The sequence below is a fragment of the Dermacentor albipictus genome, chromosome 9 (genome assembly GCF_038994185.2).
Source record: "Dermacentor albipictus isolate Rhodes 1998 colony chromosome 9, USDA_Dalb.pri_finalv2, whole genome shotgun sequence".
Classification (NCBI taxonomy): Eukaryota; Metazoa; Arthropoda; class Arachnida; order Ixodida; family Ixodidae; genus Dermacentor; species Dermacentor albipictus.
In genome coordinates this window covers 58,147,130-58,173,051 of record NC_091829.1, presented here as the reverse complement: position 1 = coordinate 58,173,051, position 25,922 = coordinate 58,147,130, and the positions used below count along the sequence as shown (strand labels likewise).

Genomic DNA, 25,922 nt, shown 5'->3' with positions numbered 1-25,922 from the left:
GCTATTCCAAAAAAGACTATCTTGAACTAAGTAACGTATATTCAGGCTGTCAAAAAAAATACAGTTTTGGCCGCGCAACTCCAACCCGGAATAGAGTGTTTGCTTCCGCACTTGTTTTCCTTAAGCAACACATTCAAACAGAAGAACAATCGTTTTAAACCAAGTTGTGGTTTTTCATGCACGTGTCTCTTTTTAATTAGGTAAAGCTTTAAGCGGGCAGCATCCACTAGGTCACATTTTTTTGGTAATTGGCAAATAGCAGTATCGTTGCGCACTTTGACGAGTTGGTTAGAAAACACTTATCGTTCGGCGCACGAAATGTATACTGTGGTTCAAACTATTTCCGAGGCTTTTCTTGCAAGAGCCACGACCTGATAAAACGCGTACCGAATTCAGGGGAACTGGGCAATAATTTTTACCATAGGGGTTTCTGTAACAAGCACCTAAATGCAAGCAAGCAAGACCATTTCACATTGCTCTTTCATTCAAATCGGGCGGTGCCATCCAGAATCGTACCCCGGACATCGAGCTATAGCACCCCATCGCGTGTGTGCAATGCAAGAATTAAACATCAAAGAAAAATATTTCCTTCTGTATGTATACGTTCGCTTCATGTTCGAAAAAATCTTATCCTGAGCGCTAAACGGTGACATTGCGCTGAACATGGCAATATTTTCACACCAGCCTAGCATCGACGCGTCTTGATCTAAAAAAGCCTCCGACTCAAAGCTCAAGCTGTCCGTGAACAAGACGCGTTTCTCGTGGGAACAAATGTACACATGTTAAAGGATAATAAATGGGTCGTGTCTAAGGGTAACAGTTTTCAGCGAAAAAAATTGACAAGTGGTAAAGCTCACGTGTTGTAGGCGCCCAAAGTAGATGAAGCGTCCTGGGTGCCGTCACGGCTTGTACTTGTTGCTTTGCCCTTCATGCTTAAGTCAAGAGGCGTGTATTCGTTGCTGCTTTCTTCAGCCATGCCTGATGCTTCGATGTCCTATAACTGGCGTGTATTCTCGACTGCGTGTTGTTGAAATACCGCGCATGCGCATTCAATGCCGAGAAAGAACGGAAACCAATAAAACTGTTGTCACTTCCCGGTTTCGTATAATATGATACCGCATATCCGGAAAAAACTAGACGTTTGAGGCCGCCACTAGCTTGACACTAATGTACAAATTTTTGAACGCCAGCCGAGGCGCCCCGATTATTTGAGTTATCTATCCTCAAAACCATCTAACTATCTAAACCTAAATTTCTACGAAAAAAATGTTTGTTTATCGAATGATATCACTATCTTCATGCTCCTCTAAAAGTAAAGTGCACATTTTGCTGGGCAGAAATGCTTGCTCGTGGAAGCGCAGGAGGTAGACAAACTTCCATTGCTTCATGAAAATGGTTGTGGTACAAAAGCTTCCTCCGCTGCAAGCGCGAATGAATATTGAAAACAAATCGAGGAAAGTTAAGACGTCCATCAATTTCAAGCTTGTTCTACTTCGTGTAAGCTTCAGTGTGCAATTTGTATTTGCTGTAACTGTGCCAGATGAAAATACATTTTACTGAGCATCACCAGGTGTTATTACCACGTTAACGGTTTATTTATTTATTTATTTATTTATTTATTTATTTATTTATTTATTTATTTATTTATTTATTTATTTATTACAGAACTCACAGCGCCAGTGTGGCATTACAGTAAGGGGGGGGGGTCATATAGTATATACAACAAACAGTACAAGTCATTTCATAATAAATGCTAAATAATTTACAGCACAACATATACATCCCGAGAAACACAACTTCAGTCAATAACAGAATATATCTTAATGAAGAAAAAGAAAGATACATCTTCAGACAGCATTGGTCCTTAGAGCACAACTTCATTCATCAAAAGAACGTTATGGCAAGGAAGAAAAAAGTGCATCGTTAGACAGAATTTTTACAGATTCCTGCGGTAACCTGTTCCAGTTCGAAATCGTCCTGGGGAAAAAAGACATTCTTAGCATTTCGGTTTTGCATTTTATTTCTCTTACCTTATTCACATGATCTAGACGTAAAGATACATAATCAGGCCTAAGTATGTACTTGTCGCGTTCAATACCAGTTCTAGAATGAAATATGTTATGAAAGAACTTTAACCTGAGTGATTTTCTTCGTTCCTCTAATAGTTCCCAGCCAAGATTCTCTTTCGCACGTGATACGCTGAAATGCCTAGAGTAATTACGGAACACAAAACGAGCCGCTAAATTTTGCACTCGTTCTAACTTTTGTATGTCACCCTTTAGCCAAGGGTCCCATACAGTGCAAGCATAATCGAGGACAGATCTAACATTCGTGTGATACAGGAGTTGCTTAGTTTCCGTACGAAAATGTTTTGCATTTCGTCGCAAGAAACCTAGTACCCTACACGCCTTGGCTGAAGCGTATTCAATATGTCGGTGCCATGACAGATTGGAGGTAAAAAAAACACCAAGATATTTGAACTCGGATACAGATGACAGCTGTTGAGTGCTTATTTTGTATTTATATTGATGAGGAATACGTTTTCTTGTAAAAGACAGGTGAACAGTTTTCTGCAAATTTATGCGCATGCCCCAATTTTCGCTCCAATCTGTAACCTTGTTCAGGTCCTCTTGTAAGGCAAGACAATCATTTTCATTATGAATAACTCTATACAACACACAATCATCTGCGAATAAACGTATAGAAGATGAAATATCAACACATATGTCATTCATGTAGATTAAAAATAGGAGAGGGCCCAGGACGGATCCCTGTGGCACTCCTGATGTTACCTCAATGTCATCCGAGTGTTCCCTGTTTAAAACTACTTTCTGGTGCCTTGAGTTTAAATATTCCTTAATCCAAGCAATAACTGATGTGTTTAAATTATACCATGATAACTTCTCTACTAATAAATCGTGGGGAACAACATCAAAAGCTTTCTCAAAATCGAGAAAAACTGAATCAACAGAGCAGCCGTTATCTAATGCACTTGCTATATTATGTGTTAGTTCTGTTAGCTGGGTAACGCAGGAAAAACCTGTACGAAATCCGTGTTGCTGAGGACTTAGAAGGGAGTATCTGTATAAGTGGTTTATAATGCTAGTAAAAAGGATATGTTCAAACACTTTGCAAACAATACATGTCAAAGATATGGGTCGATAATTGAATACACTGTTACGGGGTCCAGACTTGTGCACAGGGACAACATTTGCAGATTTCCAATCATCAGGTAAGGCACTTTCTCGTAATGATTTATCAAAAATAACGCGAAGATATTTAGAGACAGAGTGAGCACACGAGGATAGTAAGGCAACAGGTAAGCCATCAGGACCGCAAGCCTTACCAACGTCCAGCCGCTTTAGTACCAGTTCAATTCCCCTCTGATCAATCAAAATGTCTTCCATTGGTTCACCACCCATTTTGCCAAAATTCGTATTCATTTTGCTGCTGTTTCCACGTGCAGAGAACACCGAAGCAAAGAATGAGTTGAAGCAATAATTTCTAACAATAATTTATTGAAGTAAATTACGTCTCTTTTTATTCCGTAAGCAATACTGAAATGTCTCGCCAACAGGGTGATTGGAGCGAAAGAGCACATGCCGCCTATCGGATGGACAGCAGTCTACATACTCAATTCGGTCACATCACATATATAGCGCAGAGGTGCTGATTAGGTGATACAAATGCAGTCAAGTAATTGATTTCTTCAAGAAAACCGACAGGTTTGCTAGTTTTTACGGCATAACTTCTGGGTAAGCGCAAGAAGGCACGTAGGACATCAGAAGTGAAGCGTTGTGTCTTTGTTTACTTCTGTTGTCCTACGGGCCTTTCTGCGTGTTGCCCCAAGTAATTTGTTTCTTACTACTAACGGATTACGGTTATATATTTTGTTTTTCATACCTTTCGGAAACGGCACACCTGACAGTGTGTAGCCTTCGTAGAGCAATATGTTCTCATAATGCTAAGCGGAAGGGAATTTATTTCCGTGTTCAGTATATTCAATAATTTCTAAATAGGTCTGTAAATAAATAATATTATCAAGTGCTAGATGAGCTGGATATTGTTCATGTAATTACGTATTTCTTGCGAGTTAAATTTATAATTAAATTTACGCAGCACTTTTCGTACTGCGTGACACTGTGTAGCAAATACTTTTATTTATGTAATATCTTACTCGAAAAATGAATGATAACAGTGTTTCTACATAGTCGCCACAATGTTGATGTTTGCTAAACGTGTAATACGCAGTTTATGCATACCTAGGTAAAAAAAAAATTATTGGTTGTCAAGGAAAAATGCACCGCACCCAAAGTTGCCTTAACGATGACCTGCCCGAATCAACAAAAATATATATTGCGATGAACATCCGCTTTGTGAGGGAGTGAGGGAACAAAAAGAAAGAAAGCAGATACGAAAATACCGCGGTTTAAGGTGAGAATCGTCGCCCAGTGAAGCAAGCCTAGCCAACTGCGTCCACATTTGTTTCAGTTGTGATTCAGACATGCGCTCCGCTGTTCGCGTTTCGTTTGGTACAGATGGTCCATCTGCAACTGAAGCAATGCGAGACAATGCGGATACTTTCCACTTGGATAATAGGTTTGTCTTTTACTAACGACTAAGGTTCCGCTAAGATGCGAGTAAATTGTCGGTATTTTAACTTTGAATTGTCGGTGAGGAGCACAATAGAAAGAACCGGGAGTCACGAAACCAATCCTTTATCGTGTGAAACTGTACCCAGAAAACAAGATCCACTCTGTTTGAACGACAATAGAGAGATTTAGCAGAGCGTTTACCATCCGCTCCGCTCAGACCGGCCTATCACAACAATTGGCACGCAGCCGCTCAGCAAAACGCTACCGAGAACACTGACGCGCGTGCGCACAGCACACATAGCGCCAGCGGAACGTGGGACGCTGACCACGTTCCGCTAGGAACCGGATTTAGCGGTGCGTCAGGGAGCGTGTAGTCGCTTTCGTAATCGTTTTACCGCCAAGCTTAGAGCGCATCAGTGACGTCTCTGGGAGACGGGCTTGTTAGATAAGCGAAATCAATGCATTCTATGCAGCCACCGGTGCGCGTCAAACGTGTGCGGAGGGGAGCGCAAGCAAGCGCTCTGCTAAAACTGTCTATTACCGAGCACATGCCACGATCCTCGGAAAACACATCTGCGCCTTAAGGGCGTCGGCTATGCACAAACGTTTACTCGAAGATTCAAGTTGCGTCGTCAGTTATTCCGACTTCGTCCACAATCGAATGTGTTGAAGCTCGTTACAGAATGTGGAACACTAGTCTCGTCACGCATGCAATCCGATTACACGAGGTTATACTACAACATAGAAAGCAGATAAACTGAGCGAGGTGAACCCCGAATGTTCTGATAAATGGAAGCGCGCTATGCGCCGAGCGATAACTTAGCATTTGTTAACCGGTGAAACGCGTACACCGAAGAATAAACAGCACATGTGTCATTGCACCTCTCCTAAAAGGTATCGTGCGATTACTATTAGTGGCACACGAGAGCTAAAAACAAAAGATATATTAAAGAAAGAAGAACAACGAAATTACAGAGTTCTTCAGCTATGGGCCTGAGCTTGACTTGACTATGAGCCTGACTTATGGACCGTTGCGGCGCCGCTGTGATTGCATGCCAGCCGGCACTACATAGAAGTTACGTGCACATATTCAGTGAATTTTCTTGTAGAGCGTGTAATAACATCGAATTAGCTTTTCACTCATTCCTTGTCGGCTTATAGGGGTAGCTTCGGCTGTCCGCCCTTGGTTATAGGGGTTCAAATCTAAGCGCTGTCGCCACGCTAGTGTTCCACAAAGCGTCGCCGAAGATTATAGCGTCGGCTTTCCATCCTTGGCTGGTGCTTGATGCCTATGGACGAGTGAGTTATCGCGATTCTTCGGTGCGCCGCAGAAAGCTGGCCTCGTCGATACTTTATTTGACAGTGACGTGTGGTAACAAGGTGTTTACAGCCGCAGTTATGATTCTTTCAACTCAACTAGCGTGAGCTCCGCGATGTCTATTGATTCTTTAACTGCTGTGTTATTAGCGTAGTTTACGTACGCAAGGGTGGCACCGCAGGTTTCGCGTTCGACCTAGGTGCAACATTCCAGTCAATTTATCACGTGCCCACCAGCTGCTCGCATTGGAGGGTCTTGCCACGCAATCCTAACTTTGCCCCACTGCGCTGTAAAGGATTTACTCATGATGGAGTAGTCGCCTCCTGTGACCAATAAAGCGGCGACTTCGTGGCAATAGGAAAGCACGTCGAGGTTGATGGTTCGTGGTATTGCCTTAGTTATTTCGCGGCGTCGGATCATGGCTGTAGTGTATTGTCTTTCTGTTACGTTGCGTCGCCAGTTATTCTTTAGGCAGCGTAGTTTATTTTCCGGAGCTTCATTGAAATGGCAGCGTGTCGTTGCGTCGTCGTGCAGACTGGCCTGGCGTCCGCGCTGGATGATCTTCGGCATTTCGGCGAACTGCGACCAGGCACTTCCATCGGTTGTTGTTTCTACTTTAACGGATATTGGCTCAGATACCGTCCACGCATCGGCGCAGTGTACTGTGGACGTCCCAGTGAGAAGCAGTGCCCCGGCGACGGTGATCGGCAAAGTTATAAGAGTCTCTGGAGCGTTGCAGCCAAACACTGAGCGATTTCACGGGGTCGTTCACTTTGTCGCGGACGCAGTCAGTAGGAGGTGAAACCATAAAAAAGCATACCTACGTAAGAGTTGACAATGGAGCCGTTTCGCGGCCGAGGAAGTAAGAGTGTGATCACCCACCAAGTAGCGTAGCGATGTCCGCTTCCACTTGACCTCAAAGGTTGACAGCCCATCATATGTCTACGGGGTAACGGCGACATATCCCGTTTCCATAGAGAAGTTGATGATGTGCCGGTAAGTTGCTGCTGGTTACGCCCACCACACCACGCTTTTCAATGTGTCGCCTCGCTCAACGGTAAAATGTTTTCTATGCAGATATAATTTTGCTGCTTTGGGTATAAGAACATTGTTAGAAAGGCGTTTGTTATTCTGGGTGAGCGTATTTTGCACGAGTAGCATAAGAGTTGAGCCGTGGAAGCTGTTCACCGTGCCACCGCCCGTTCGTTTCTGCACCGGTCTTTTCTGGAAGAGCATATACATTATTTCCAAACGCGTAGCTTTCTAAAAGACACTAGCAAGACCTTCGGTTGAAAGTGCAGAATTTGTTATCTGTGGCTCACCTGTACCATTAAACAACCGTTTCGTTTGGCGCGGCTCGAGCAGTGTAATGCATATTTCGGATCGTTTTCCAAACGATGTTTGCCTGATTGTATGTGTACGCTGAATGCGCCTGGCCCGGTTCGCAAGTGCCACGTTTACTTGACGCGTTGCTAGTCATCATTAAAACATTCTTCTTGTAGTTTGCGTCTGGCTGTGTCTATCAAGTGTTTGAACCAGCATTTCATTCTGTTCATTTCCCTATGTAAAGAATAAACATTTTCGCATGGACCAACTGCTTCCTATTGTGCGCAACTGAGTAATGCAACTAATTTTCTCGAGCACTTGTCAAGGCTAACATTAAATACACGAAGTTTCAGTACACGTCACAGAGAAACTTCGCATCTTCCACACTCAAGAATTAACAGCGGGAATGAAATGCTGCGCCAAGAACTACCATCCCTACTTAACTCTCTTCATTAAACAGCATACTTATCATTTCAATTAGGTGTCCAAACTTGCCGCTCATATTGGCATTCTTGTGAATGCTTAGTGCTTTTCTTTGTGTTTTGTTCTGATGTACACGCATTCTAAGCTGTAATTGCACAGTGACTTATTTAGTTTTTTATTTCTATGAATGTTACCCGTAAATGAAAAGTGATTCATGTTGTCTACAGTTTGTTGTTTTCCTGTTCCTGTTCTTCGTAACTTGTATGACAATTACAAAATTTGCATTGATGTCAATTTTCCTCAGCAGTGCGAAATTACTTAGTGCAAATTGTCCCATTTATTCGCCCACTGATTATATTTATATTGGGTTTCCAATCCATCTGTTCGTCTTGTATTTATGCACGCATTGCTACGCGATGCCAAAGAAACTAATAAGGGACACAGGCCTAGTCAAGCCGATTTTATGGCTTTCTGTCTGTGCCCCTGTCATCGGTACGTTGTATAGATACAAAAATAAAGTTTAGTAAAGCGGCTTAACATACGCTGTGGGAGCATGTCGGAGCCTAGTTCCCGCATTTTTCACTTCAGCGAAAGCGCTAGGCTGCTATGCCGCATAGGTGAATCCCCGCATTGCTGCCATTGGCGGTTTTCGAGTAGACGCTCTTTCGACGCAAGCTCCAAGGTTCCCTTCAGTTACGGCCCTAACAGGAGGGCGATTCTCTAGCGAAATGTCGGCGCAACCGATTGTTTACATTCTCATGTCAACAGGAACAGCAGCCACATGGCGCCTCCTCTCCCTAGCGTTTTCTCTGTTTTTATTATGCCGACCCGTTTCGCTCCCTTTCCCCCTTGCCGCGCGCGCCGCTTACGTTTATTTTTGCCTGTACGCGGCACATTGTTTTTTTTTTAAATTTTGCCAATGCCTATGCGGGCGCTACGAAACATCGCCGAGCACAGGCATACAGCTATCCAGCACCACGAAACTGAAGAAACTACTCACGCCGGTCAATGGACAGCAGCGCACGCTTCCCGATAACAGCAGATAACGAAACATGAATCGTCATGCCGCGGGCTAAGCAGGCAGCAGGCCGCCGAGCGCGCGCGGCGACAGTCGACGGCGAGGGTGTTGCGAGAGATCCTGTACGACCTCCTGGATCGGCGAGCGCGGGCGCGCGCCGATCCAGGAGGTCGTACAAGGGAAGCCGATTTGCTTTCCCGCCCTCCCGATGGATGGCACCAATTGCCTCTGCCACCGGAGCGGCCGAGTTTCCTAGGCCGGGCTATGTTGTCGAAGGGCTATTTCAGGCGTCTTCTCGATGTGGCTTCTGTTGGAAATTTTGCGGTGGTTGCGAACGGTTTACGAATCAGTCCGGCATAAATCTCTTGCCTCAAACGGCACACGAGAAAACACGCTTCCTTCTCCGACATGTCTGAGTGGGCGTGCCTAACAGACGGTTCATATCTTGCGTGAAGATCGCGATATGCTCATTTTGTTGCTGCGCACAAGTTTATATCGTAGCTTTAACCGGCTCCTTGCACATGGTCATCGTGAACATTTGTAGGAAGCCCCTATAATACAGCTGCTACCCGCCGTGGTTGCTCAGTGGTTATGGTGTTGGGCTGCTGAGCACGAGGTCGCGGGATCGAATCCCGGCCACGGTGGCCGCATTTCGATGGGGGCGAAATGCGAAAACACCCGTGTGCTTAGATTTACGTGCACGTTAAAGAACCCCAGGTGGTCAAAAATTTCCGGAGTCCCCCACTACGGCGTGTCTCATAATCAGAAAGTGGTTTTGGCACGTAAAACCCCAAATAATATTATTATTACAGCTCCTACGCTTTTATGCCGGAGTCTCGTTTTTCAAATCACGCCCTGAAGATGCATTTTATTGAAAAACAGCCATGACGCAGCTAGTTGCACTTTCTGTTGCTAAATTTGGCGATTTATGCTTGGGTTTCCAGCCAGCTTTTTTTTTATCTTCGACGATGATCTCCGGAAGAACGGTGGCTCTATTGTCTGTTGCAGCGCGATCGTTGCTGGCGACGCAGCAATTGTGATTGGGACTGCTGGTTAGGCCATGATCTTCCCAGTTTTCTCGGCCAGATGGGCGTACTCAGGTGGTAGTCATAGGTTCTGGCGAGCTCACTGGCCGATAACAATGTTTACGTTGTTGTTATGGCTTACTGGGTGTATCCGGTCAGAACAAGTACCTCTACGAGATACCACGTGGTATTGACGGTGAATAATACACTAGCAAGAACCATGAGTCACGCAACTAACTCTTTAATTGGGGAACGGGAAAGCACAAAACGAGTTACGCCCGAGCAGAAAGATAGTTCCGATCGTAGACATCGATCGCTCATTAAGTGATTTACGGTAACGGTTGACGGATATTCATGCATGATTTGTTGTAAATTGTCGCGTAATTTTTGGCGATGCAAGCATTTCAAGATCGCACATGTATATTCGGATTGCGCGTGCAATTTGATTACGAAAGATTCAACAACAGCAAAACAACATGTGTATATGGTGAGGAAGATCGGAAGGTTCTGATAGACACAGGCACGTCATGCGTTGAGCGGTAACCTAACCTTTGTTACCCGGTGAAACTTGTTCATAGGAAAAATATATACATGTAACCCTGTAAACAGCAATGAAAGCTTATTCCCCGTCACACGGGAAGATTTAATGACATTCGAATCGAATGGAATTCACAGATAATCTCACTAATCGCTATATAGACGAGAAAATATGTCATTCAAATGAAATGACATTTTCCATCCAATGAGTTAGGGGAACTCATTCGCATTTGATTTGGAACCGAATGTATACTCTTCATCCCAAATGGACAACAGTGACACGCAACGCGAAAGAATAATGCGTGCATCAGCAAAGTCAGAAGATATTTTTTTTACTTGGAAAAAGGAATTATTTTTGCCTCGACATTTTCCCCATGGGCTGTGCTCAAGCGGTACTACTCTTTGCATCAGTAGTCTGTTGCGGAGGCCGGCAAATATTGGATAATTTGATAGAGGTGCTTTTAGTTGTGAATAATTGGCGTCAAAATGTTTTCGTCCGTTTTAAAAGTACTCGCAAAAGCTTTTAAACACGAATTATAGGGTGAAAATTTCTTCGAATTACACAAATTTTGTTCCATATCATCATTGCTATCAGTTACGAATGCCATTATATCTTACAGTGTAGTACCGAAACAGGCCGAATGGCATTCGATGCATCGAAAGCCATTCGATTCGAATGACTATAAATCTTCCCGTGCGACAGGGGTATAACTTGTCATCTCGATCCTTTATTGTTAATATTACACATTAAGACTAAAGTAACATGAGACTAAAAGATTTTACACCGTCCATGTGGATAAAAAAAGTATACATTGAACTTCCGCCACAATAAAACATAACTAAGATTACTAATACAGTCTCACGTGTAACTAATACAGTCTCACTAATAACTAATACAGTCTCACTACCATCATGAGCTCATTTTATGGTATATAACAAACACCGGCAGTATGAATACACGGGCCAAAGAGCAGTCAATTGCATTGAGCGAAATTTCATGCAAATAATTTTCATACGCGTACAATGTTGTTATGCATTGTCGTAAAAGCATCTGCAAGTGCTGTCTCTCGAAGGCAACTTGGCTTTCGGACCTCATATAATGGCAGAAATTACTTTTAAGTTGACAAGAATTCAGTAACATTCTTTCTCAAGTGCTTCCCAATGAGATTCTTTTCTGTTTACCCTGCAATATCGCTACGAATATGACTCATTAAAGCTTCTTTGCTGGTACACTGTGCAAAGAACTGCACAAGAAGTTTCTCTAACCAAACGGGGGTCAAAAAGTTTGTGGATATTTCAGCACTTTAGTTACACAAAACACAATCTTGCAGCCTATTAGGCTTTGTCTCGAAGTCAGTTTGATAAAACAATGTACACCAACAACATAGTTCATGGAACACTGAGCGCTGGCCAGGACCTGCAGTATTTTGTCACGCAATTACGAAGACCCAGGGGGCATCGTTCCCATCCTGCATTCCTTCTGGCACGCATGCCTATCGCGTGTTTGTCTACAAAACTACATCCGCACTGCGTGCACTCATACGGTGTTTTATCCACGTGCTTTGCTCAGCGGCGACGAAGAAGACTTGATAGGTCTGAAAGGATCGATCACAGATTTCGCAAACGAAAGCGCTGTTTCCACAGTGCAAGTCTACATGTCTTAGTAGTTAGCACATTTTGTCATATCTTACATTTCTCCTCTGCGTGAGCATGCTCATGTTTACGGAGATGCGCCGCCCGTGTGTATGATTTACCGCATGTTCTGCAAATATATGGTTTCTCGCCTGTGTGCTGGCGGTTATGGTGATCTAGATGACTAGACTGCCGGAACGATTTATTGCACACTTGGCATTGGTAGGGTCTCTCGCCTGTATGAGTGCGCTCGTGGTTATCTAGATGAGTAGACTGCCGGAAGGATTTATTGCACACGTGGCATTGGTAGGGTCTCTCGCCTGTATGAGTGCGCTCATGGTTATCTAGATGAGTAGACTGCCGGAAGGATTTATTGCACACGTGGCATTGGTAGGGTCTCTCGCCTGTATGAGTGCGCTCGTGGTAAGCTAGATGACCTGACTGCCGGAACGATTTATTGCACACTTGGCATTGGTGGGGTCTCTCGCCTGTATGCGTCCGCTTATGGTCATCTAGGTGATTAGACTGCCGGAAGGATATATCACTGGCTTTGCATTTGTAAGGTCTCTCGTCTGTGTGCATGCGGTAATGTTGAACTAGATGATAAGCCCGGGGGAACTGTTTACCACAGGTTTCGCATTTGTGGTTTTTGCCAGTTCGGTTGCGGCAATGTTCTACAAACTTAGACACCTTCACAGACGATTGATCACATGCTTTGCAAATGTGGGCTGTGTCATCCGTGCGTTCCTTGGCGTGCCCGTGTAAGGCTTCACGTTTGCTCGAAGCATTGCCACATACAGCGCACAACTCTCGCTGTGCTGTTCTTCCGGTGCTAGGAGATTTCCTGAAAAGGACACAGACAAAGGAGCTCTAAACGGCCGACTCTTGTTACGAGAGGAGAATAACACACCTTGACAATTGTGAGGTGGACACACAATCGTGGGTTAATGATAAGGCGACTTTGTGAACCTTAGCGCCAACTTGCGGCATTTCTATTCGTTTAATCCTCGCGCTCGAATATGGATTTAGTTTGGCGTAAATTGAACACTGCTGCCTTTGATGGTGTGTGTGGCTAAAGTTGAAAGTAAGAAATACCCGCAGGTGTCTCACATAGGATATACATAATGTAATAAGTGAAGCGTTGTTTTGGTATTTCTTGAATTCAAACGCAGAAGAAATGCGTGGTAGTGGTGGATAGATAAGCAATTTACCCGATCTAAACGTAATATTTTTCTCACATGGCACTACACCTGCTTTTCTGCAGGTATAAGCTACTGCAATTAGCCACTTGATAATCTTGCTTCAAAAAACGGAAATGGTGCAAAGGCGAACTATTCGTTTATTTCTGACATGTAGGTACACTGAATCCCCGTCGGACATTATTCGTGTTAACTCAAGCCCTTCATATCGAATACCAAGAAAAGCTTCCGGGTTTAGGTTTTTCTGTGGTGTTTGTATGAAATCATTTAACATTTGACTCGCATTCGAACGGCATACCGTTCCTGCTGAAGGCATCCCAAGAACTCTAGAAGAGTTGACTGTTGGACTAGTTGGTTGTCCATATTTGAAGTAGTAGCTTAGCGCAAATAAAACCATGGACACAAGGAAGACCGACATTGTCTTTGTCTGTCTTCCTTGTGTCCGTGGTTTTATGTGCGCTAAGCTACTACTTCACATCCCAAGAACGACACACATAATCATTTCGCCCCATACGTAGCAAACACAGATACGTCAAATACTTCAGTGCCTCAATGCACAATGAATCAAGTATGCTGCCTAAAAAGTTAATATTTTCTTTTCTTTTCTCGGTACGGTAAGGGACGCTGCCAGCGTTGAGTTAAGGCATTGCTGGTGCGACATCTTTTCAAATGTTTAACGATGAAAAATACGACGTGCATTAGAGCAGAGATAGCGTATATGGTGTGTGTATTTTGTACAGCCTGTTGCTCGTTTGAAATGTCTACGCTAAGCACTAGATGAAGATTGGTCGCTATTCTTACGGTAATGTACTTTTACTTGTATACTTGTATTTATTCTTCTTGTGCTTGTTCACATGGCTCATGCAATGTTATGGTTTGGTTAGAGTCATATGGAGTTATATTCCACGCGGTTTCTAATCATGCCAGCTTGGTCGGCATCGAGACCGGATTATTTAATGAAGAAATTGGAACTAATAAACAAAAAATTTTCATTTGATCAATCCAGTTATATTCCGGAAATAACTTACTTAGGTTTCCGGCATATAACTTTCAGCAAATAATTATTTCTGCAAATAACTTATTTAGGCTTGCCAATAGGAAAAATTATGAAATTGCTAAGCTTAAAAAGAATAGAAGCTTAGAATTTACAAAGTTAACTACATGAAAAAATATATATATCCCAGTTTTATTAGCTGCATGTATTGGAGCGTCCAAAGGGGTAGTTTCCTATATATTCATTTCCAATTTGCCAGAAGTCGCTACAACTTTTCCGAGGTCTGGTGAATGCCCTACCCATAAATCAGTAAATTTCAGGGTTCTGTGCAATACATGAATTTTGAGTACTTTAAACGTGTTTTTTCTGCAGTTGATTGAATCGTGGCGGTTATAAAAATTTAGTATTGTTACTTGAGTTTCTCAATCTTTTCTTAAGTATTTGACGAATCTAAAGTGCAGCTGCTTCAGTTACGATATTGCCACATTTCTTTGAATGCCACAAGATTCAATACTCCTACAGTGTGTTGCCAAGCACATTGATTTCATCTTTCCCAATGTACTTAGGTAGTAGATCTTTAGCTAAAGGTTTTGATTTACGCCGACACTATGTTGTCTGTACAGCAGCTCATATTTGGCATTTGGGTCATCAGAACTTTTCTCTCGTGCAAGTGCGTCAGTGCCAGCTCAATTTTTGCCTGAATTTTACAGGAAAACAGGAAAACCCTGTTTCACTTCATGAGCCTCGATTCCAGTGAACATCTTTCCTTCAAAATCTTTACATATTCTATAATGGGGAGTGCGTAAGCAGGCTAAAACCTGCTAGAGTACCGCACATTGCGGAATGTTAACAGGATGGAAATTTGGGCGAGCTTGTGTAGCTTCGTGGTTGCGGAATGGAATGGGAATACTGCCGCGTGGTGTCCGGTAGCGCTGTTGTAACTATAAAGTATGTCAAGGGCAGTCACGTCATCCGAACGCTCAAAACTGCTGTTGCTGTATCTGTTTCAGCCATCAGAGCTAGCCCTCCCAAGGAGAAATTACCGAGTAGAGGCATTATAGTTACTCGGTAACCATCCCTGTCATCTCTGAATTGCCTTTTAGTGAAACTTTTCTGAATGTGAACCTACGTGGCGCCGTCTTTAGAATCGGCTGATGCTTCCTCCATGCCAGCGCGGCTCGTGCTGGGCCTTGTGGTATTGATGCTCTTGATGGGCCCCAGGGGCTGGTACCTTACGCTGCCATTGTCAATGACACCTGTATGACACAAAAGTATGATAAAGGTGCTCATTCGCCGTAGTGCAAGGTCGATTCGTGAGAAATAGATATTTCATGCTTATGGTGCAAGGCAAGAAGCTTTTAGTCGCATAGGAACATCACTGTTGTGCATCCGTACGCGGTACTTTGTCTTACTGCAACTTTGTCTTTATTGCATGCAACAATAATGTGGCGATGGGGAAGCCGAGCACGATAACATTGTCCAGTGTTGCATTCCTCTGAAGCTTATGTTTTACCTCAAACCACTTGCAGAACACGACAGTGCTCGAAGTGAAAAACGACATGTCTTTCTCTTGTGCGCGAAACCCTTGACCCTATATATTTGCTGTGTTATCCACTAATAAGCGTGTTAGATGCTTCATGAAGTTCTTGCTCATTGTCCATCTATTACGAGCAGAAGCCATATCTCGACACACACGACGACAATAAAGAAAAGTGAGAGGAGCATTTCCACCGAGGGATTTAAAACTGTTGTTTGACGTATACGCTAAATTTATTGACCTTAAGTGACACACGTGCGTCATCGAAATACCTACTCGCCATTCAGAAACTGGTTATCCGAACCCCATTTGCTGACTCGTGTAGGTGAAATTCATAAGCACCAGCAGTAGCACTGCAGGTTCACCAGCTCACTACGACAACTAAAACGGCTGTCCTCGCTAATGATCCTGTGTAGGCCATCAACGGACTATAGGACAACTTTAAAAAAAGATTCCTCAATGCGCATATGTTAGAGTCGTATTGCAGGCAGCAGATAAGCTTCGAAAAGAAATGATGGGGTAATTCACGAGGCACTATCACTAAGCTATGCAACGGCAAGCCTCAAAGCCCGCTAAAAGTGTGGGCTGTAGGAATAGCGCTGCGAGTATTGTAGCTAGGTCCACATCTTCCCTATAACAGCGCAGAAATTGCGCGAAACTGAACGGAAAACGCGAGAGATCTCAAAGGCGAAAATTACGGCAGAATCCTTCTCAGGAGGACCATCGACGCCACTGCATATAGCATTAAAACTGCAGGGACACGCCGCATTTTTGAATGCACCTTTATTTACGCTCTGAAGGGACGGGTGCGGCGGAGTTCGCTAAGAATGTGTATGGCATGACTACAGCCACATGCCTTAGGGTCAATGCCTTCGTACGCTGGAGAAAACACTCAACGCGGATTACAAGCCAGCGGAACTAAAGACCTCAATTTCATCTTGGAATTCGTATGAACTACAGTGTCATAGCATAGGCGTACTTTAAGGAACCTATTTTTTATTATCTGGTATTCTCTACTTTATTAGTCGCACCGAGTGAAACTGTACATTCCATGCAATTGATAATTCGCACCTAAATGAAATCATCGCATGAGCAGGTCAAACCATGACCGTGGCTTTGACCTGCTAACACCGTGATGATGTTTTCCTTAAACCAATCACGCTCGTTGACAAGTCCCAACGTTGGTCAGGCCTGCGGAAGAGGTTGCATAGGTACTGGCAGAACAAATAATGCTTGACGTATCCAAGGAAAGCTAATGCCGTTATAAAAAAGAATGTTCAGTTTAGAAGGCCGGCTTTTCTGCCGAGGTAGATTTTCGAGTTAACAAAGCATTAGAATTTCAAAGCAGTGGCACACTCACTGGAAATCATTGGGTACTCTCATTGTTACTCTCTCAATACGAATAATGTTTACGTTTGAGAAGCGCATAGTTGGGATATTTGGTAAGAATTTATGGCAACAGAGCGCAAACAACTACCCAATTATTTTGTTTCTCCTTGTGTTGCATTTTCACACAACTATTTAAGGCTGATTATGCTGCGCATATGGCTTGGCACGCGTGGCATGAAAGAACCAAGAGCTCCAATATAAACTGCATTGGGGTGCCGCAAATTGTGCGCTGTAACCTCTGCATTCGGCCGCATCGGGAGATGTCTGCTTCTTGGGACATGCTCTTGGTGAGCAATTCCGAACCTCTGCCTAAAACGTCACAGTACCGTTACGACCTTCCCGTAAAGTCATCTGAAGCGCCGGACAAATTACATATCACACGCGGTATCGGAATCATAGCACTTGCTTTGCCAACGAGCGTGATCGGTTTAAGGAAAACATCACGGTGTTAGCAGGTAAAACCCACAGTCATGGTTTGACGTGCTCATGCGATGATTCCTATTAGGAGTGAAATATTCATTCCATGCAATGTACAGTCTCGGGGGCTTCTGCCCTCAACATTTTGTGGTTTACCAGCCCACCGATACAAGAATGAATTCATTTAAAATCGTCTACTGAATAGGTTATGTATGAAACTGCATATATTAAGGTAAGCACAAATTTTTAGTAAGGACAGTTATAAACTGGTTAATGCGGGAACCGTCTTGGCCACGCTAGAAATGTGCGTCTTTCTACGCAATAAATGTACAGCTGCCAAGGTAACCGTAGGGGCTATCTGCCATGTTTGTTGTAAAGGCAAGTGATAATCGCCTACGTACCGTCCACGTTGTAAGTCTCGTCGGTCGTCGGCGTGTGCAGCGTGTTCCTCTGGTAACGCACGGCCTCGTCGGAAATACTGCAAGTAATAAAGTATTGGTCAGACCGTTACTAGCTATGACAAAAGAAAAGGTGAAATTGTGTTTAACGAAGCAATGTTCGAAAAAAGCAAACCCTTGTTTTGTAAATGCACGACTCGCAAGTTAAGTTTATCATTCTCATCAAACACCGACTATGCTGGCTGGCATAGGACGAACAGCACAGTCGGGCCAATGCATGGTGCAGATCACTCATCCATCATTGACGGAACGGCGCCTTGACTTGCGCGAATACTGTCATCTTCACACTTAAAGTACTTACGAGGTGTACTATGTAGTTTGCTATAAAAAACTCTTGGTCCACTTGCTACGCTGAAAGAATCCTAAGAATAATTTCGGACTAAAGTATTTTTAAGCATGGCACATGTATCTTTGCATCTACAAAACAGGTTGAAGTATAATAACAACACTATGCAGATGGTTTCTGTGATTATGATGGACACCTGTGCTGATATTAGAATAACTAGTATTGGTGCCCCGTGATGCACTTCGTCAACGCCGTGGTGAATGTGGCGTTTTCACGCCAATCACAATCATGACACACAGATCCGTCAGCTATGAGGTAATATTTGCAATTATGGGCTGAAATGTCTTGCTCTGGCAGATACTAGCAGATTTCTGCCTCTTGGCCAAGTAATCATTTGAATACTTACGAACAAAATGACGAGTTCGAATAAAATAATGAACTAGAATGTCGCTCTTAAATGTTTGTTTTAATATGTGTTAAGTTTGCTTCTATGTCACTCGCTGGAGCCTGTATAGGAATTCTTCGAATTGTCACGTGGTAGTGACGGTAAAAAACACAGTAGCAGTAGCAGCGGATAGAAGAATCGATAACTTTCCAGAAACTTCGGATACATGCAGGCGCGTCCCGCGCTGTGCGATAACATTTGTTCGGCGGCGAAACGTGGTCGCCACGTGCCAGAATGATGAAGATTGTGAGAACGCATGAAAAATATCCTAGGACTGATGCAATGCGTAGGAAGAAAATAGCTGAAATGCGACGTGCAACTGCTTTCGTTCACAAATGGTAAATGTTACCGTAGTATACCATGACTTCCCACTTCTTTATCACTGTAGTATTACCTCACCCCATTTGCTATTTGGAAAAAAAATAAACGGTTCAGAACTAAGTAGTCTAAATTTAAGCTGTCAAAAAAGAAACAAACAAATACCTTCATTGGCCACACCACCCGAAGCCGGGAAACTGTGTTCGCTTGCGCACTTGTTTTCCTTAAGCAACACATTCAAATGAGAGAACAATCGTCTTAAACGAAGTTGTGGCTTTTCTTGCATGGGGCTTGCTTTTTATTAATGCAACCTTTAGGCGGGCAGTACCAACTTGCTCACATTTTTTTGTTAATTGGCAAATGGCAGTATTCTTCTGCACTTTGACGAATTGTCTAAAAAGCACGTATGGTTCGGCTCACCAATTGTACAGTTCCGATAAAATTAATTCCGAGGTTTATCGTGCAATGGCCCTGACCTGACAAAACGCCCACCAAATTTAGGCGGACTGCGCACTAATTTTGACCATTGGGGTTTCTGTAATAAGCACCTAAATGCAAGTAATCAAGAGCCTTTTTACTGTGCGCTTTCATCGAAATAGGGTGGTGCCATCCGGAATCTTACCCCGGACTTCGAGCTATAGCACACTCATCACGTGTGTTCAGTGCAAGGATTATACATCGATGAAAAATATTTTCTTCTGTAAATATACGTTCGCTTCATGTTCTGAAAAATCCTATACTCAGCGCTAAGCAGCGAACTTTGCTCTGAGCATGGCAATATATTCGCACCGCCCTTGCGTCGACGCGTATTGATTTAAGAAAGCCTACAATTTCGAAGCTCTCGCTGCCTGTAAAAAAACCCGTTCCGGGTGGGAACAAATGTACAGATGTTAAAGGCTAATATATGGGTCCTGTCCAAGAGTAACACTATTCAAAGAAAAAAAATGACAAGTGGTAAAGCTTACGTGGTGTAGGCGCCCAAAGTAGATGAAGCGTCCTGGGTGCTGTCATGGCTTGTACTTGTTGCTTTGCCCTTCATGCTTAAGTCAAGAGGCGTGTATTCGTTGCTGCTTTCTTCAGCCATGCCTGATGTTTCAATGTAATATAATTGACGTGTATTGTCGACAGCGTGTAGTTGAATCGCCGCGCTTGCGCCCTCAGTGCCAAAAAAAAAGAAGAACGTTAACAAATAAACCTTTTGTCACCTCACGGTTTCGTATAAAATGATACCGCATATCCGAAAAAAGAAACTGGACCTTTGAGTGCGCCACTAGCTTGATACTAATGTACAAATTTTGTGAACGCCCGCAGAGGCGCCCCGATTACCCGTGCTATCTATCCGCCAAATTATCTAACTAAACTGAAGCTTACATACTACAAAAACAAGTACATTTATCGGATGATATCACTACTGTTCTTTCATGCTCCTCTCACAGGGAAGTACACATCTTGCTGGGAAGAAATTGTTGCTCGTATAAGTGCTCGTGGAAGTGCCGGAGGTATACAAACTTCCATTGCTTCATGAAAATGGTTGCGGTACAGACGTTACCGCCACTGCAAACGTGAATGAATAATGATAACAAATCGAGGAATGTTAAGATGTCTATTGATTTCAAGCTTGTTCTGCATCGTGGACGCTTAAGTGTGCTACTTGTACCTGCTGTAGCTTTGCCAGTTGGAAATACATTATACTGGGCAGCACCAGGCGATTTCAATGGGCTAATGCTTCAGACGGCGTTAATTTATTGTAGCAACTTATCTCTCTTTTTATTGTAAGCAAGAGTGAAAAGTCTTTTGAGCAGCGGTCGGTTGAGGACAACTGGTTGCTTTATAAAAACAAACTCTTGTCTCTTATTGATCGTTTTGTACCTAAAAGAAAAGTTTCATCATGTACTCGCTCACCATGGTTCAATAACATGTTAAAGCGCATGCGCAACCAAAAGAAGCGGATATTTCCATGCGCAAAATTCACAGCCAGAATAGACCACTGGTCCTGCTATCAAAAATTTAACAGAGAATTCTGTACTGCGCTCTCAAAAGCCAAGAAGGAATTCTTTAATAAAACTCTTCCTTTGCTACTTCGTTCTAATCCCCGTAAATTTTGGAGCATTATTAACGGTACTAAAAGGACACACATTCAGTTAATCCAATCGGATGTCCCAGTAATTCAAAGCGAGTGCTGCAATGTTCTGAACAATGTGTTTGCTACTCATTTTCATAAGAGCACTCCCACAGTATTACCGCACATACCAAAAACCAACATCTTCCCAATGGATTATGTCGCTATTGATGCAGTTGGTGTCGAAAGGCTCATTGTCAACTTAAAATGTCTTCATCGGCCGGTCCAGATTGCATTTCATCAAAAAATGCTGAAGTGTACTCAAGTTTATTCTGCACTGATATTGTCAAAGCTTTTTCAACAGTCATTACAGATGTCTACACTACCCTCTGATTGGAAGATAGGGAAGGTGGTCCCAGTGCATAAATCTGGTGATGTACATTCTCCCAATAATTACCGCCCCATATCATTAACATCCATTCCAGTAAAAATCCTAGAGCATATAATATACTCGCACCTCATTGAATTCCTTGAGTCCAATTCCTTCTTCAGCATTTATCAGCATGGATTCCGTAAAGCAGTTTCGTGTGAAACGCAATTGTTATGTTTTACTAACGACTTGTTTATTAACGCGGATCTTGACTTTGATACTGATTGCATATATTCAGACTTTGCTAGGGCATTTGACTCCGTTTCACATGATCTACTTATCTTCAAGCTTAACCAACTTAACATAGACCCCAATGTACTTGCATGGATTAAGGAATTTCTCTCTAACCGTAGTCAGTATGTGACGGCTAACGACTTCTCTTCACGTAATTGTGCCGTAACATCTGGTGTCCCGCAAGGGTCCGTTTTGGGCCCTCTGCTCTTCTTAATTTATATTAATGATCTTCCTACTTGCCTTTCTTCCTCAACTGTCCGACTGTTTGCAGATGACTGCGTGGTTTACCAGAAAATTACTAACCATGACGATTATCTCAATCTGCAACGTGATCTAGATACGGTATTTGAATGGTGCAGTCAATGGCTCATGACACTTAATACAACTAAATGTAAAAGTATGAAGGTTTCTCGCCACAGCACTAATCATTGTCCGCGTACTTACCGCCTCAATAATATGCTATTACCATCTGTTGACAGCTATAAATACCTTGGTGTTCACATTTCTTCTAATCTATCGTGGAATACGCATGTAGAATATGTAACTAACAACGCTAATCGCATGCTTGGTTATCTGCGTCGAAACTTTTTTGATGCCCCATCGTCCCTGAAGTTAACACTTTACAAAACCTTGGTACGTTCTAAATTAGAGTACGCATGCGCCATATGGGATCCTACTCAGACTACACTCATTCAAACTCTTGAAGCCATTCAGAATCGCGGCGCACGTTTTATCTTGTCGAATTATTCACGTCATTCCAGTGTCACATCCATGAAGAAAACCCTAAACTTGCCTGACCTTTCGTTGCGTCGAAAGTCATCTCGCCTCAGCCTTTTTCATAAAATATATTATTATAACAACGAGATGAAGGACGTTTTGTTTCATCCACCTCATTACATTTCTTCAAGGACCGATCATCGCTTCAAGGTGGGGATACCTTCTTGTCGCACAAAATTGTGTAATGACTCTTTTGTTCCTAGAACAAGTGTCGCATGGAACCACCTTCCCTCCACAATCGCCAGCATTGCCGATGACCACCAGTTCAAGATCGCTTTACAAGACGCCTTGTAATACTTCTGTTTTTTGTTTGCTGCACGTCTTGCCATTTCTTTCCCACTCCTTTCTGTAGTGCCTTTGGGCCCTGAAAGTATTTTAAATAAATAAATAAATAAATAAATAAATAAATAAATAAACAGGCTGATTGCAGGGGAAGAGCAGACGCAGCTTCTCAGAAGGACAGCAGTCTACATACGCAATTCATTGACGTCACAATTATAGCCCACAGGTGCTCATTAGGTGATAAAAATGGAGTGCAGTAACTTATTTCTTCATGAACACAGACAGGTGGGCTAGTTGGTACTGCTTGACTTCAGAAGTGAAGCGTTGTGTCTTTGCTAACTTCTGTTGTCCTACATACCTTCTGCTCATTGCCTCAAGTAATTTCTTTCTTGCTACTACCACATACCAGTTATTCTTTTTTGGTTTTTCATAGCTTTCTGAAACGGCACTCGTGACAGTGTGTAGACTTGGAAGAGGAATATGTGCTCTAAATGCTAAACGGAAGGGCATTTATTGCCGTATTTGGTATATTAAATGCTTTCTAAGTAAATCTGTCACTAAACAGTGATATCAAGTGCTAGCATAGCTGGACATTGTTCACGTAATAACATAATTCTCGTAAGTAAATTTTTAACTATATATACGAAAAAGTTTTCGTAGCGCGTGAGTTTTTCTACCATATACTTTTATTTATGCAATATCCTTTTGGCAAATGAATGATAACAGTGTTTCTCCACGCTTGCCACTATGTTGATGCTTGTTAATTGTGTTAAACACAGATTATGCAAACCTAGGTAAAAACTTATTGGTTATCAAGCAAAACGCGCAGCACCCAAAGTCGCCGTTATGATGACCGGCCCGTATCTATGAAAATATGAAATCTGATAAACCTTCGCGTTCCAAACAATCCCCAGCTTGCTCTTCAGCCTGCCACTGCGTCGGGTACCGGGTGATTTACATTTTTCATTACATCAAATTTTTCGTGCTTCGCTATCGCCGAAGTAAGCCCAGTGCTTTTTTGTGTTTTTTTTCGCATCTTCCTGCAATCTTCATTCCCCCAGGTCGCAGATATTTTGCGTCTATTTTATTTCATTTGTGGAACGATAAATTTTAACACGAAAGCGTCAAGGGCGCCGCATTATATGACAGAATCCGGTGTCGGCGTCGGCGTCCTGCGCCGGCATCCCCGTGAGCGAAAATTCTCGTATGTTATAGAGAATCGCACGCGCATTGCAAAGACGTGGGATCCTTCCCCACCTACGGCAAGTCGTTCTTTATCATTCACTTTCTATTTCAATAATTTATCATTTCTTTAATTCAATTAGTGAGGAAAAGTTTTTGGGAAAGAATCTGGGCGTGTGCGTGTGTTTGCTAGCAACAGTTCCCTTTCATTCCTTTCCCACTTTTTTCCTTGTCACAGTATGCTGACAAATTCTGTTATCGGAACCGAAAGAGAGGCAAACAGCACGTGGGTTTCGGAAGCGGAACACAAAAGTTTATTGTGCACCGTCTGCCAGTCATCAGCTTACGGAAGCGGACACGTCCGGTTTGACCTCACCGGTTGATGAAGCTGGCCCTTCACTGCGACACATTCTCTTCTATTTCATTTCGCTTTATTTCATAGGTAGAAAACGAAAATTCAAGAAAGCAGCTGCAAAAATATCGCACTATAAGGCGGGCATCATCGCCCAGTGCAGCAAGACTAAGTGACGGCGCCCACATTTCATTCAGCTATGATTCGGATCGACACGGGCTCCGCTGTTCGCGTTTCGTTTGCCAGAGAGCGAATATCGGCAACGGAAGTAATGCGAGACAACATAGATACCTTCCACTTTGATAAGTGGTTTGTCTTTTACTATCGAATAAGGTTCCGCTAAGATGCGAGTAAAACGTCGGTATTTTCACCTTGCATTGACGGTGAGGAACACCGTAGAAAGAACAGGGCGCCACGAAACCAATTATTTTTCTCAGCGAAACTGTGCCCACAAAACAACTTTCGCTTGGGCTGAATGATAGCACCGAGCATTTACGTCGATTGTCAGAAAACTCATCTGCCACTCAAGCACGTCGGTTATTCTTCAATGCTTACTCGAAAATTCCAGCGTTATCGCATGTGCTCAAGCACCTTACAGAATGTGGATCTATATTCTCGTCACGCATGCAATCTGTTTACACATGGTTCCACTACAGCATAGACAGCAGATAAAATCAGCGTGGGTGAACATGAACGTTCTGATAAAGGCAAGCCTGTCATGAGCTGTGCGATAATTTAGAGTTTGTTAACCGACGAAACACGTACACAGAAGGAAGAATCATAGTACATGTGTTATTGCGCCCATATTAAATTTATCGTCCGATTGCTATGAGCACCACACGAGAGCGAAAAACAAAATACGTAATAAAGAAAAATAGCGAAATTACAAAGTTCGTTGCCTACAGGCCTGAGCTTGGCTTGACTTGACTGCATGCTTGACTGCGTGATTGCGTGCCGCCCAGCACTACATCTAAGTTAGGTGCCGATGTTTGGTGAATTTTCGTTTAGAGTCCGTAATAACATCAAAGAAGCTTTTCACTTGGTCAATGTCGGCGCACAGGGGACCAAGGCGCAGTCGCACCACTGGTGTTCCGCAAAGCGTCGTCGAAGATTGTAGCGTGGGCTGTCAGTCCTCGGCTGGTGCTTGATGCTTATATAGACGGGTGAGTTGTCGCGATTTTTCGGCACGCTGCAGAAAGTTGGCGTCATTGATAATTTCTTCGGCGGTAAAGTGTGACGGCGTGCCGATGAGAGCCCCAGTTAAGGTCTTTGCCCTGAACTGGGTTGAACGCCGTGAGCTCAGTTGATTCTTTCACTGCTGTGTTGTAAGCGCAGGCTACGTACGGAAGGGCCGCACCGTAGGTCTTGCCTTCGACCTACACGCACATTCCAGTCATCTCATCAGGGGACCTCCAGCTTCTCGGATTTGGGGGTCTTGAAGCGTAGTCATAACTCCGCCCCCCCCCCTCTGCGCGGTTAAGGGTTCACTCATGGTGGAGCAGGCGGCTCCTGTGCGCAACAAAGCGGCTACTGCGGGGCCATAAAAAAGAACCTCGAAGTTTGTGGTTAGTGGTATTGCCGTAGTTCTTTCGCGACGTCGGATCATGGCTGTACTGTATTGTCCCGCTGTAGCGTCACGAGACAGAGCGAAATTTATTTACAGAAAGGCAGATAGGTCGGCCTAAGCTA

The 25,922-nt window shown here is 43.3% G+C and overlaps 2 protein-coding genes across 3 annotated transcripts in view; both read right to left on the bottom strand.

Annotated features, from left to right (window-relative positions):
- The window catches only part of LOC139049977 (zinc finger protein 436-like), a 28,994-nt gene extending 16,325 nt beyond the window's left edge, over nucleotides 1-12,669 (bottom strand). The window contains exons 1-2 of one of the 2 annotated variants that reach the window (XM_070525924.1): nucleotides 12,565-12,669; nucleotides 858-1,017 (exon numbers count right to left, since the gene is read on the bottom strand). In XM_070525924.1, the coding sequence (XP_070382025.1) occupies nucleotides 858-976 (119 nt within the window). In that variant the 5' untranslated portion in view covers nucleotides 977-1,017; nucleotides 12,565-12,669. Of the gene's footprint in view, nucleotides 1-857; nucleotides 1,018-12,564 lie in introns of those variants that run through there. The other variant, XM_070525923.1, reaches the window with a different exon arrangement.
- On the bottom strand, nucleotides 9,931-20,146 carry LOC139049978 (zinc finger protein 664-like). The gene is made up of 4 exons (XM_070525925.1): nucleotides 19,883-20,146; nucleotides 17,812-17,888; nucleotides 15,197-15,323; nucleotides 9,931-12,718 (listed from the first exon to the last, which is right to left on the bottom strand). Exons 1-4 carry the CDS (start codon nucleotides 19,999-20,001, stop codon nucleotides 11,923-11,925), a joined length of 1,119 nt encoding a protein of 372 aa, XP_070382026.1. The 5' UTR covers nucleotides 20,002-20,146; the 3' UTR covers nucleotides 9,931-11,922.
- Nucleotides 20,147-25,922: the final 5,776 nt, after the last annotated feature.

Coding starts and splice junctions, on each gene's coding strand:
- LOC139049978 (XM_070525925.1), bottom strand. CDS start 20,001: ATGGCTGAAGAAAGCAGCAACGAATACACGCCTCTTGACTTAAGCATG. Junction 15,324..17,811: donor CGAGACTTACAACGTGGACG/GTACGTAGGCGA, acceptor TGTGTCATACAG/GTGTCATTGACAATGGCAGC. Junction 12,719..15,196: donor GATTCTAAAGACGGCGCCAC/GTAGGTTCACAT, acceptor TGTCCTTTTCAG/GAAATCTCCTAGCACCGGAA.